Source organism: Leiobunum rupestre, chromosome 4 (assembly GCF_980474605.1).
Source record: "Leiobunum rupestre chromosome 4, qqLeiRupe1.1.hap1, whole genome shotgun sequence".
NCBI lineage: Eukaryota > Metazoa > Arthropoda > Arachnida > Opiliones > Sclerosomatidae > Leiobunum > Leiobunum rupestre.
The window spans coordinates 61385279-61400293 of NC_143387.1; the positions used below are offsets into that span (position 1 = coordinate 61385279).

The window sequence follows — 15015 nt, forward strand, 5'->3', positions numbered from 1 at the left end:
TATATATATAAGCTTCATCGTTTTATAATAACAGGTTTCCATAGCTATTATTATACCGCAGACTAACTCAGGTGCCACCCCATCCTTTAGTAACGAAAAATATAAATTGCTACGATAAAAACATCTGTTACAGATGATACCGGCGAAATATTAAAGGGTTAGAGTACGCTGGAAAATTTCCAAATTTCAAATACGCCAGAAGAGTTAATTTTCAAGTTGCATTTTCAAGTAAACTAAACGCAAACTTAAACAAGTATTAATCGCACTTTTTTCTTATTTATAGACAAATATTACGCTCTGAGATCGGGAAAAATGTAAGGGATGTTAATATTTCAAAGTGACCTAGGTCTAGTTTAATTTCAAGGTAATCTGTCAAAATTCGGGACACGAAAAAAAGCGAACGCCAAACGAAAAAAAAGTAGAAGTTGAACAATTTATATAAATTTTATTGGCGCTCTGGTCCCAACCTACGAGATTTTCATATAGCTTATATTTTACCTCCCCGAGAGAGATAATTGTTATGTTAAATTACAAGCCAGTTTCCCTCAAAAGTGACAAAAAATTGACCTTAACTATCTTCCTGGTTCAAACGCTCACGCCAAGAAAGAAAAAAACAAAAGTGGTTTTGATACACGCGGCGGCTATCTCTAAAAATAACGAAGATGTAATGCACCGTTTAGACAAATATTAAACAAGATGTCCCGCGTGCCTTACATCGGTAACCACCCCCTTTATTGCCATAAATTAATTTCTACGTAGTCAACAGAAGCGACTAACCCTTGACATTTTTCTGGGTGGTTCGGGCTTCATACATAGTCTAATAAGGGGTGAATCTTCATACGTTTATTAGTGTTTTCATAGATCATAAGGGGTGGAGGCAATGCCCCGTTGTACCCCTCTGTGGGCGCCCAACAATGCGGATTACGTCATCTTGTTTATTTTCAGGGGTCTACGAAATTGATGTCAAAGCCTATTTTTTTAAGCTGTTTTGGTTAATTTATGTTAGGTTATGTTACCCTATTAATACTAAGGTATTTTGGTTGATAAATTACCTTTGGGGCTACTCGAGGATTTGTCACCAATAAAAATAGATTGTATACCCTTGGCCCGAATGTGCCATTGAACCGAATTCCAATCGACCGAAAACCGCGTTTTGCGCGGTTTTCATTCAATATAATGTTAGGGATACATTTTATATAAATATATAAACGATACAATACATATAAAACTACTATACATTCGGTCAAATGGGAATTCGGTAGTATGGGAAAACTCCAGCGAATTCCCATACGACCGATTCATACGATTTGGACAGATTTTAACCTATCCTAACCTAACCTAAGCTCAACCATAACTATAGCCTATACTATACCATATACTATGTCTTTAGTGTCGGTTTGACTTATAAAACGTGCAATGTATTCTAATTATTGGCGTCTGACGGCGCCGCGCACTCACTTCGCTCGAGAGCTGGGGGCACGCGGCGCCACCCCAACCGTATTGCTATCACGATGGTCTGTCTATAACGCAACCTAGAGGACAGTACCTAACCAAACGCACCTAGTTATATCCAATCCGATATTAATCCAACCTAGCCTAACCTAACCTACCAAATCAGATATTACTTAATTCGGTTGAATGGGACCCCGCCGACTTTCGTGCTATTTTTATAATGATTCGGTCGAATGGGAATTCGGTTGAATGGGACCCCACCGAATTTCGTGCTATTTTTATAATGATTCGGTCGAATGGGACCCCGCCGACTTTCGTACTATTTTTATAATGATTCGGTCGAATGGGAATTCGGTTGAATGGGACCCCGCCGACTTTCGTGCTATTTTTATAAATATATTGGTTATATATTGATTCGGTCGAATGGGAATTCGGTTGAATGGGACCCCGCCGACTTTCGTGCTATTTTTATAAATATATTGGTTATATATTGATTCGGTCGAATGGGAATTCGGTTGTATGGGCTATAACCATAAAAATATGAGACCGTTGTTACTTTTAGTCACACGTAGTCAACTAGGGCTGGTATTACCAGGTCGGAATTCATTATAACCAGGTTGTCTCTAACACCGGAAATATATAAATAAAACATCTCGGTAAATCGACGCACGGTTATTGTTGTTTCCATAGACTCCCATGTTAAAAACCTTAATCTCGAATATCACAGCTCAAACATGGAATTCAAAATTACGGCTTTTTTACGGTGCAGTTACTCGATAGATCTAGTTACGTCCAAAATGTGGTTCAAAACGGTTAACTTTTACCACGCGTATAGCGAAGAAAAACAATTATCCATTTGGGTCGCTGATAAGGAAGCTTCGCTCGCTACCGCTCGCTTTGCTTCAATTATTATGAACTAACGTTTGGGCATACAACAAAGTACGCTCATTATTGCAATATTTAATTTCCGATAGCGTCACCAGTATAACGTATATATTAAAATTTAAAATAGGGTCAATGGAGGTAAGTGTGATCAAAATATTTTTTTGGCGTTTACCTGAAATTGCTCTTAAACTAAAAATAGCACCCTCTTAAGAATTGGTAGAATTAATACGGCCACTTTATCCTACACAACCACGCAATCAAATATAATATCAATTAAATAGAGATATAAATATTTATTATTTAATTTAACTCCGTTACTGATCACACTTACCCCCAAAATGCGGGGCAAGTGTGATAGGGGGGTGGGGTAATTGTGATCACTTGAAATCCTTGACCAATCGAAATAAATTTGCATACATAGGTTAAAAATGTTGTCCCAATAAAGCTATATTTGTTTCGTAGACCTAAAATAATATCTTCGTGTGGTCACACTTACCCCAAAATGCGGAGCAAGTGTGATAGGAAGGTTGGTTAATTGTGATCTTGTGAAATCCTTGATCAATCGCAATGAAATAGCATACAGTGGATAAATATGGTGTCACAATAAAGCTCAATTTTTTTCATAGCTGTAAAATAATATCTTCGTGTGGTCACACTTACCCCGCACCGCAAATTTACAGAACTTTTCTTTTGGGCATAAAATCTCTAAACACGAGTAGAAGAGTATAACATTTTTTCAACTAAAACTTTTATAAACTAAATTTAATTCAAATTAATATTGAAAATATACAAAATGTGTATAATGAAGTATATTTCAATATCCATTCATCAAATATTATGTTATAATATTATTTAGGGAAATAATAAGGGGTGATCACACTTACCCCCTGATCACACTTACCTCCTTTGACCCTACTCTAAATAATATTTTCAGCAATAAATTGGAGCAAAATTAAGAAACTACGACATAAACAGCGTAAGCCATAAGCCACCCCTAAAACCACGTCAAATGAAACAAATTCAAAAAGAGAATTTTCCGCAAATTATACGTTGTACTTATAAAGATCACATAGAAGGGACAACCTAAACTGGCAGCACCGCGTTTAATAGCTCCGAATAGGTCCGCCCAAAGAGCCAATCTTGCCAGCTTAAGTTGTCGCGAAATTACGTTAAGAAAACTCCCGTTTTTCACGTAATAGTCGTGAAATTATACACTCCTTAACAATTATGATTTCTTAAGAGCCGAGAGAAAAATGTAAAATTGCAGTCTTTTATGATAGCCCAAAAGCGATAGAACATTGTCTAGATACAATGGAGCGTGCTTTATTTTTATCGGGTTAGAGGTGAAACTTCCAACAACCATTTATTAGAAATTCACGCGTTCCAGAATTCTCATTCCAGAGCATTTCACGACGTAAAAAAAGCAATTAAAATTAATTTTTTTCAAAGTTTAAAATATTTCCTAAATTTTACATCAATTGGGAAAAATTGAACTTTGCGAAAGCTCGTAAAATTACGATTCGAAATATTTCAAAAATGCGTGAAATGTACCCTACTCGAGCAGACGAATTTTATCGTGGTTATGTTATAAAAAACAACTCAATTGCGGAGGTGTATAGTTTTAAAGTTCACTTCGAAGGAAACGCGTTATCAATTCGTTTCAACAAACGATAGTAATAACACCATAAAAAACTATGAAAATAGTGGGTTCAATCGTACGAAACCGTTTCCTCAATAAACACGATTCCTCCATTTTTACGATGAAACTATTCTATGAATGTAAACCTGACTTCATATTTGGTTATTGCTAAAAATAACAATCCTCAAAAGAAAAAAATCGGACAAAAATACGCCAAAAAGGCTAACTTCGCGCCCAAAAACCTACAAAAACAATTCTTGGAATATTGGTGTCCGAAAACGTTACTACCAAAACGTTTTATCACCCAACAACTAAAAACCACGACAGTTCCTGTAAAGGTGACTTTCCCGAAAAACAATTCTTCGAAGAATCGTGTACACCACTTATTATAACCGTAAGTCCGAGACTTAGAAATTATAGCGTCCGAAAACGCTACTCCCAAAACGTCTCATCAACCCACAACTAAAAACTACGACAGTTCCTGTAAAGGTGACTTTCCCGAAAAACACTTTTTCGAAGAATCGTGTACAACTGCTAAACGTATCATAACTCTAAGGCTTAGAAATTAAAAAGAGGGTGGAGTTGCGAAACTATACGGTGGAGAAAATGGGTAGAAAAAAAACCAGGTTTTATTATCCACCCGCATCATAGTGGAACAAATCGCGTTGGTGTTATTGACTATGGGTGGGAATTCAAACATCATATATTTTCCCGGAATAAAAAACAATGGAACTGGACGTTGGATGGCGCCAGGAGTCTTTGGCTCCCCCCCCCCCCTCTCCCCTTCCGCTTCTTCCTTCTCTTCAGTCGCGTGCCCTACTACCCACAAATATATAATATATATTCTCCACTAGATGGATTAATTCGCGTGGGCGACTTCTGATAGAGGCCGCTCCGGAGTTATTACCCCCGCGCGCGCGATAAAATATAAATTGCTGGACGCTGGGTGGCGCGTGCGCGGGCGGGGGGGGGCGGGAGGACATCGATTTTGCGGCAGTGATAAATCCTTTCGCTGGCAAGGATAGCTCCCAGCGCGCTCTTTTTGAGACATTCGTGTTTATGCAAATCGGGGATAACTTTCGGGAAGCCGAGATATACAAACGTAGCCTCCTCTCTATTTATCTTATAAGCGGTTAAATAAATTGCCCAAAATTACGGGGTTTTCGTTGGCTTGACCTTTTCCAATTCAAAGAGTGGGCGTCGGACGTGATGTACTCAACCAAGTAGCGATATTACATTTTTCGCATTTTGATGGCGTAAAAATACGAATTCGAAGGTTGAGATTCGAAGGTTAATTTCTTATGTTAAACGGAATTATTTTGCTTCTGCGTGTTTTGCGTTCAGAGTAAAATGGTTGGCGAGTTTGATCTACTGGCGCCTGTAGAAGTGTTCCAACCGTTTTGCGCAGCTGCGGCGAGGAAGAGTTTATTTACAGGGGCGTCAATGCGGGATTTTCTTAAGGTTAAGATTTGAAGGTTAATTTACTATGTTAAACAGAATTATTTCGCTTCCGCGTGTTTTACGTTCAGAGTAAAATGGTAGGCGAGTTTGATCTACAGGCGCAGCAGTGTCAAGGAAGATTTTATTATCGAGCTTTAAATATTTTTTGGAATATTTTCGCTTAGTGTTTTCTCTTTAAGGTTTATTTCACTAGAAATATGGATAATAGTATCGTAGTTCTCCTGTTTTATAGTATTCCCATTACAATTAAAAATAGTAAGCAGAAGTACAGCGGAAATGATAATCATAATCATCTAGGCTAATACACAAGGTAAGCCACGCGCGCCTACAGCTCCTTACACCTAGGAGAAACAAACACAGCACCCCACACAAGGAGAACGCAACCCGTCAAAAGTCGTGGATTTTCTTGTGTACAGTTTTCATTGGCTAGACGCTTTAGCGCCTGCTGCCGTCGGAAGGGAAAATTCGGAAATTGTCTTCCCCCCGCCCGTAAAACGTTCAGCTTAAAGGCTCGTGACGCTCGTCCAATGAAATTCGTACACAACCCTTCGTTAGCGTGTTTAAAGGCTAGCTACGTTCTCCTTGTGTTTGTTGCTCCTAGCTTACACTAACTATTACCGTTAACCTCGACAAGTTTTTATGGAAAGGGGAAACCAGAAGAACTCGGATTGAAACCATCTGTAACCCGTGAGGACAGAACTTGCAAACTCAACGTGGAAGGATTGGCCCCTAGTTTTGAAGCAGACTGCAACACCCTGTAATTTAAAAAAGTTGTTTAGTTTGGCTTTAATTCTGAATTTGGAGGTCCATTTTAAGGACGTACAGTCCAGTGACGCACCCAGGGGGGGGGGGGGCAACCTCCCAGGAAGAAGAAGAGGAAAATAAGCATGACCGAGGCCTTCATAAAACGTTTTTTGCTTATTATTACCTAAAAATGTTTTGGGATTCATTGCCCCCCCCCCCCCCAGAAAAAAATCTTGGGTGTGCCACTGGTACAGTCAGTTATTTTTTTTGTGTTTCTGTTTTCTCAAAAGTGGACCATCTTTTGTAAATTTTACAGAAGGTAAATTAACCGTCAAAATTTCAATTAATAATAAAAAATTCGATTAACTGTTTATTTATAAAAACTTGTTGAGTTTAACGGTAATAGTTAGTGTAGGGAGCTGTTCGCTCTCGTGGCATGCTGGGCTTGCCACCACCCTCCTACGCATTGTAACCCGGCAACCTGAATTAAAGGCTTTAAAAGTCGCTCGATGACTTAGGCCTACGGTGGTGCCTTGGGTATTAGCCTAGCTGTTTATTATATTATTCACGACTATAATACGACTTAATATGCAACAAAAAGTATTCATTCGGACAATTTTCGGATATGGATTTCAAAGAAATGAACGGAAAATTTCTTATCCGAACGCCGAGCCCTAGGTAAATCACCTTACTTGGGGCCAAGTAATTAACTTAAGGAGGAGCTCCCGGGGCCCCTTATAACCGATTTGCGGGCCCCCCGAGTAAAATGAAAAGTAGGCTCGAACCTACGTAACATATCCCTGACGCAGCAGCTGCTATTGCTGATACCGCCACAATAACCTGCAGCTAACAAGGAGACTACCCGAGGTGGTTATCTCCGATTTGGTTCAAACTCGGGTGGCAAGTAGACCTTCATGTAACTTGAAAAATCCTAAAGGGAATTTATTCAATGGGAAACGGTTTTGCCATGGCAACGAAAAATGTTTTTGACAACATAAAATGGAAATTTTTCCTATTTAAGCCATATCAGTTCATTTTCACCCATTTGGTTCAAATTGATCAATTTTGATTTTTTGCGTCAATTTTTAACATTTTTTTAAAACGTTTGGTATTTTAAACTTTTTTCAATTTTGTAATTTTTTTCACAGGGAGGACCCTTGGAATCGGTCCAAATCCCATGTTATTTTCAATGGGAAAATTTCCATTTGATGTTGTCAAAAACATTTTTCGTTGCCATGGCAAAACCGTTGCCCATTGAATAAAATCCCTTTAGGATTTTTCAAGTTACATGAAGGTCTACTTACCATCCGAGTTTGAACGAAATCGGAGATAACCACCTCGGGTAGTCTCCTGTAAGTTAAATCTACATACAGTCCTAATCATTGAAAACCAAGGAACGTTTGAACCAATCGCTGTCGGATAATTTGCTTACCTTAGTTGGATTTTCGGAAGTCATATGACGTCACCACCCTTTTGGTCGCCAACGAATGTTTTTATACCTTAAGCGGATTGTCGGAAGTGGGTACGAAAGCGGGGGCGCAGGTTTCAGACGAAGCCGTTTACGTCATATTGACGTAAAAGCTTCCGGATCCGTCCCGCGTGGCTATCCGCCGGAAGTTAATCCCCCCCTCCACTTTCTAATAATCGTCTTAAAGAAAAATGAGCGCGCGGTAACAAGACGTTCCCGATTGATAAGGCGGCCGAACAAATAGTGTCTCGACGCGTGACAAACTGAAACTCGGATAGAGAACGCCAGAATGTCCGTCACCCTTGTACCAACTAATATCTCGTCAATGACGTTCGACTCACGAGTGCATAGATAATTATAAAAGGACCTTTTCATTTATGAATTCCTCTCCACATTATTATTTCTATTATACAATTTCCTAATGACGATGAGAAATTCTTCTATGAGTCAAACTTTGATCCAAATTTGGAATCTACGTTCAAGTTGCTATTAATAAACCCATTGATTTCTGCGAAATATTTCGATTATCTATTTCAGATGCTTATAATTATTCCCTCCATATGAAATATTTTACGTAGAGCTAAGGAATGTAAAGAATAGGAAGTATGCAAGCAAGTTATAAACTTATGTCTATACTTTTCTTTTAACTTATTTCGTACCATAAGTAATATAATACTATAAGTATGACACTTGTAATTGTTTTAATGCTTATTTTCTGATCGAACCTATACTCTCTGTCTCGCAACCAAAGGCATAATTTCGCAATAACTCAGAAAATCAATTCAGTGATATTTTTGTTAATTGTCATACTTTTTTTATTATGTTACTTATGGTATATGTATAAATGTTACGAATAGCGAGAAAATTAGGATAGCTTTAAATTTCAGAGCAACTGGGGTTTATAATTCAAACGACTTTAAATGACGTCAACAATCGCGTAGTGCCCGGGCCAAGTTCGCCCCAAGAGACCCGTTATTAATGGAGATAACTTCTCGTTTCTGGAGGGCCCCAAACTGCAATGGGCCCTGTAATTTCTACCGGCTAGCCCATAGGGCCTGCAAAATGCCCCCCTCTCCCCCCCTCGTAGAGAGTAGAATTGTCAATTACGTCCCTTAAAAATTGGAGAACGTGTCCAAATCCTTAGGGTTTGCACAATACCTATATTCCATTAAGGCTTCCTAATGAGCCTAAGGATATATAACGTAGCCGTATCCCAATCTACGTGGAAACGCGTCCGCGCACTTTCCAAACACGCCGATAGATGTCGGGACCGCTATCTAATATCGGCCTTATAAGCTTTAAATTCCCATACTGTCAGCCCCGGGAATCCGAAGCTAGTTCGATATACCCGTAAACGAACGCTTTTGATGTAGAGAAGTCGCTCCAGTTTAGTTAGGAATTTGCGGAATAGTCAAAAGTGTCGGTTTTTTTGAGCCCGCGACGCATTTTTCGGCGCGTCAACTGGAAGGAAGAGAGAGTGGGTTACAGGAACTTGACTCTCGTTTCGGGCGAGACGCGAAACAATCGTGGAACAGGTAGAGAGCGGCGGAGGCAGAAACGACTCGCTGATTGGCGGGAACGGGCGTCACGTGACAATCGACACCTTTCGCCTTTCTCTCGGGGCCGCATCGCCGCCTTCCGAATCGCCGGAGCAGTCGGAATATCTGGCTGTGGCACTTTTTCCGCCGCCGCACGGCGCGAGCGATCACACGTGCTTGGCGCCGCGTTAGAAGAAGGTCACAACGCTTCGATCGGCACCGAGGAGAAGTTCAGACAGAGCACGCTTTTCCGCCAGCGCGGATTGATATTCGACCATTGCCCAGTTTTCCCCCACGGTAGAACAGTGCCGATACCGCGACTAAGTTTTCTCGTTTCGAAAAATCGAGATTTAATTAATTTAATCGAATTTAATCATTAATGGTCGGTACCGCGTAAGGTGCGTGAAATAACGAATACACACCGCTGAAAAGAAAGCCGAATTTATAGATATCGCTATTAATGCTCCGTTAAAGAGATAATTTTAAAGTTTACGTAATTGTCGTATATTTTTTAAATCGTTTAGTAATTGTTTGTTAAGTTCAGTAAAAAGAGTGAGGGACGAAAGAGCGGTCGTTTTTCGTTAAAGTTTATTTTGAGATGTTCGCGAGGATTTGTACAAGAACCACAGTGAACCCAGTGAAAAAATTGTCCAATTTTGCAATAGCTTCGCTAAACTTCTCTATCGCGAAATCTCCGTTGCTCGGACGCGCCAGTGCAGGCAGGGAGCGACCATTTACCAAGTTCCCCCGCGCTGCACCGGACCAAGCAGCACTCTCCATGACTGTTCACTTTACCAACCCATGTTTATAAAAAAGTAAGCTCTTTTTATTACACATTTACCATCTAATTCGATAGTCGGGGCTGGAAATTATTTTTTTTTACTATTAAAATTTTCTTTTTGAATTATTCTTTTTTGTTTTTTTTTTCGCTTTTAAAGTATTCGAGAAGCTTAGGAATTGCGAAGTATTATTTGGGCAGTCCTATGGAAATATTTTGGATATTAAAATTTTCGGTAAAATAAACGCGAGAGGTTTGGAAATTGTCATGGAAATATTTTATATATTATAATTGTCGTTTCAAATTATTCTTATTTTGAGGGTTTTTTCGCGGTAAAAATAATTGAGTTTGGGGATTGGAAAATTATTGTTCGGGGATTGCTATGAAAATTTTCGATTAAATTAAATGGGGATTGCTTAAGAAATATTTTAGATTTTAAGATTTTGGTTTAGAACTATTTATTTTTTTTGGATTTCAATGTATTGTTTGGGTATTATAATTTTCATTTAAAATAATCAATTTTGGGTTTATTCTCATTTAAAATACGCGAGATTTTTCGAGATTACCAATGGAAATATTTTGGGTATTATAATTTAAAATACGCGAGACTTATCGGGATTGACATGGAAATATTTTGGGTATTATAATTTTAATTTAAAATTAATAATTTTTGGGTCTATTCACACTTAAATTACGCGAGTTTCGGGATTGCCATGGAAATATTTTTTGATGTTTGGGAATTGCAAATTGTTTTTAGCTAAAGGATGTTAAGAGTGATGTTTTGATATTTTCCCAAGAAATAAATGAAGCATAAGGCCTAACTGTCGAAGAAAGGGGAGTAAATGAAAACAGGGAGGTTGCAAAATACGAGTTTTAGCGGTTTGTTTGCCTGTTACGTAACTTAGCTTACGACTTAACTCGCATCACCGAGGAATTTTCAAAGAATCTTTCTTATCAAATATTGAGTAACGCAGAAAAACTACAGTGTATCTTTCTTAGTTTTACACGCGGCTCAAAAAAATAAAGATTTAAAACCCAAATAATTTTCCTAAGCTAATGGTTTGTACTAAATTGTATAAATGGAATATTTGCAGAAATTGTAAATTTTTAGAAGCATAAAAGTTTGATTGGCTTGCCTTAAACAAAAATTCGAAGTTTTACCATCTTTGAAAGAGTTCGTAAAAATGTCCTAAAAATATAATTTTTGCTAGTTATAATTTATGTTTTATATAATATCTTTTTTTTATAATTTCGGTCATCTTTTCAATTTATAATTACGTTATATTTAACGCAATTTCGGCAACCTTTTAAATGATACAAATGTGAAAATTCAGTGAAAACTGCTAATAACGAAAGTTAATAAAAAGTAACAGGGTTCACTACCAACCCAAAATAGTAATTACCCGAGTGAAAACTTCTACTAGCTGAATAGTACATTACTTTTAAGGAATTTACGGTACTTCGAATTACGTAAATATACCGGTATATAGGTATATATAGACTAGCGTCCTTGGACCAGGAGCGCGCTGTGTATCTAAATAGCTGAAAACCGTTATGAGCACGTAAGAATTTCAACTATTTCATTACCATAATTAGACGCTTAAATTAAATCGTGCAATGAAAAAGAGGACGCGCCGGCAGCCGCGACCAAATAAATAACGACATTTTTTTCCTATATTTATAATACGGTGCCACAATTTTATTTTTAATACACTTGATTATTTAAACAGGGATGGGAGGGGGTGCAGACGTAACAAGTGACGAAAGGATAATTGGAGGGATAGCGGGGGGGGGGGAGGGTAATTTGGGGAGAGGACCCTGTCGCGACACCCACCACTAGGCTGCATCACCGCAAAAAATAATTTGCCGACACGACATGCGGAGACAATTTTTGAAGGGGACGAATATGACACGACAAACGGGCGCCCATCGCGTATTTCCGACGAAACAAATTTGCCAAATTATAAGTTATCCGCGTCAAAGGGCGAAATTTCTACCCAGGCGCCCCACTTAAATTACTCGGGAATTAAATATTTTTTGGAGTTATGTTAACGCGACGATGAAGTTATTAAACTGTAACGTTTTAATGAAGAATTTAGTGTTTTAAAACATTTTGCTCTCTAAATTTTTAATTATCTATAATTTTTTTTAAACCAATAACTATAACTGAAGCAAAGCAAAAAAAAAGCTAGTCACTCATATTACTAAAAATTTCGTAGGGTTGATATTTGGATTTTTAGCTACTGGATTTTCCATATAAACAGGGTTCGTACAAAATTTCCGGAATTAAATTCCCTGATATTTCAAAATTTTTCCTGACCATTTTTGTAGAATAAATGAATGGTTTGAGGTAAAAATCTTGAAAAATATTTTCTTTCAAATATTTATTTGCCTGATTTTTTTGGGTCATTTTAAAATTCCCTTACTTTTTGGGACTATTTTCAAATTCCTTGACTTTTCCCTGACATTTTGGAATGATTTTCGAAGTCCAAGACTTTTCCAGGTTTTCCAGGTCGTGTACGAACCCTGATAAAATCAATGGGAAGAAAATTCAAAGATTTTGTATTTGTGGATTTTTAGCTATATTTTAGACCCCTAATTGGCGTTGTACCCGTGTAAAAAGCTAATCTTTGAAAATGTTATTTTCCATACGAATTTCAGAGTTTTAAGCAACAACGATTGAATTAGCTGCACGTGTCTCAGTTGTGGATTCGCGATAGAGAAATTATCAAGTTTTTCGCGGACACCGTAGATAAAATTGATGTTTTGCATTTTCATTTTTACTACCACATAATCCGCTATCTGAAAAAGGCTTTTGTAAAATATAGAAACGTAAATTTATGGCGTTGTATTGTCGATTGGAACCCGCCCAACAAAAGACTCTATTTTCACTTTAAATCCTATATATGTATTTTTTCCATTGAATAACACACAGTTGGAAACAATGCTTTGTATCAGATAGTCGAGAATTGATTAGACACTGAGCCCCGGATAGAATTTGAGATAAAATTCGTTGAACTCTAAACCGGCTTAACCGATGGAATTATCGCGTAGAGGATGGTACGAACTGTACCCTCTCGCCTAACGTAGCTCGAACTAGCAGCTAGGCTTGGAGGATGATAGCTTATTACGTCTTTTGCCGCTTATCGACGGTCGCGTTCAAATTTAACAGATAAAAATTAATAAAAATGTCTCCGTTTTCCGTTCGTAATCAGGCTTGTATTATAACGCGTGTGTACAACAATGAAAGTAATTAACCCCACCTATTGATGAACGACGCGCTTAAATTCGGCTGTATGGCTAAGGTATGAAATTAAATCGGCTCGACGGGGCGACACCTATTAGCCAAGTCGCTCTGGTGTTAATAACCTCTATATTTATCGTATCAAAGATAATAAAGACAAGAAAAAAGGAGATCTTGAAAAATGCGCCGCTAGCAATTAATTCTAGCCGAGTGAAAATGCGTGCTCCATATTGTTTTATTCATTACGAAAAGTCAAACGCCCGCTGAGACGCGAAACTAAAAATGAGAAAATGTTTTCATTCACAAAATAGCTACCATACATTATAATTTCGACAAATAGCTCTTACTAGAATCATAAGTAACATAATTAGCCTAAGTATGACAATTAGCCAAAGTTATCACCAAACTGATTTGCAGAGTTATCGCGCCCCCTAGTATCTAAATATTCCCAAGCCGATACAGGGTTGCCACACGTCAGGAAAATCAGGGAATTTAAAAATGGCCCTAAGAAGTCAGTGAAAGTTCAGGGAATTTTTATAATTTGTAAAAATTTAGTTAGAAGTCAGGGAAATGAATTTTCTCTTGACACTTTTTGAAGGCAATTTTACTCTAGATCTATGACAAATTCTATGATTATCATTTATTTCCTTGAAAATTTTGTTAATTTTTTCAACATGGCGTTAACCTTTTTACTGAAATATAAGTCCATTTAAATTTATTAACTGCTGATAAAAGTAAAATATAACATTAAAATTTTGGAGTTATAAAAGTCACGGAAAATCTTTTAAAGTGGTCAGAGAATAGTCAGAGAATTTGAATCTGAAAATTGAGTGGCACCCCTGCGAAATATACTACTGCCATATTAAACTCAGTTCGGTTGCTAAAACGAATGTACACTTTTTAAAAATATGCATAATTGATGAATTTAATAATAACATTATTCTAAAATTTAAAAAACAATTACGCTTTAGTTTTGTGCACCCCTTATTTTAAAACAAACATCATTAGAATAGTCGCATTGTGATGAATACGTAACAGAAACATTATTAAATTTAATTATTAACCATTTAAAAATTAAATATTGAACAGTTTGCAAAAATTGTGGTGATTGCAATTGGTTGAAACCCGACAGCTGCCATTCACGTTTTATTAGCGCAAAATGGTCCCGTTTTAATCGGGTTTGCCAATTGAATGATCATCAAGTGTCATATTTTCGCAATTGAAATCGACTGATAAAAGTCTCTTATCTTTCTTGAAGTATTTAGTGTCCCGGGAGACAACGATGAAGTCGAAATTTTTGAGTGCGCGCACCTATAACAATATACGAGTCGTTAACGAACCTCTTAAAAATATTTTCTAAATTTACGTCAATCGAGGCGCGCGTTCAATTCTCGCTAAGTTCGAGGGAACTTACCGATGCATTGTGGCGGGGGGGTTTAAGGGGTGCAATATAGCCGGGTCTTATTACGTTAGCAATGCCGAATGTTTTCTCGAACTTCGAAATAAATGTTCGAAGTTTTCGGAGGCCTCGGAGCTTTGAGGTTTTGGAGAAAGTCAAAACCGAGAGACAGAGGCCCTTTTCGGGAAACGCGTCGCGCTAAACCTAATTTAGATATCGGGGTCAAGTTTAGGTTATCGGATGGAAATTTGTAATGTCAATGGTCCCCGTACTAATTTATGACGCTGGATTGCCAGTTCGCGTCCCCGATACAACGGAATATATAGATTCTTCAGATATTACAATTTATTATCGAAAGAAAATAAATTTGTTAGAACTTTAAAATTTTATTAGGAACTAGGCTTAGC

General features: G+C 37.7%; 1 protein-coding gene across 1 annotated transcript in view; it reads left to right on the forward strand.

Annotated features, from left to right (window-relative positions):
- Positions 1–9348: 9348 nt before the first annotated feature.
- The window catches only part of LOC149948624 (fibroblast growth factor 8b-like), a 68373-nt gene continuing 62706 nt past the window's right edge, over positions 9349–15015 (forward strand). The window contains exon 1 of the mRNA XM_090173685.1: positions 9349–10002. Coding sequence (XP_090029811.1) covers positions 9989–10002 — 14 coding nt within the window. The 5' untranslated portion in view covers positions 9349–9988. The remainder of the gene's footprint in view (positions 10003–15015) is intronic.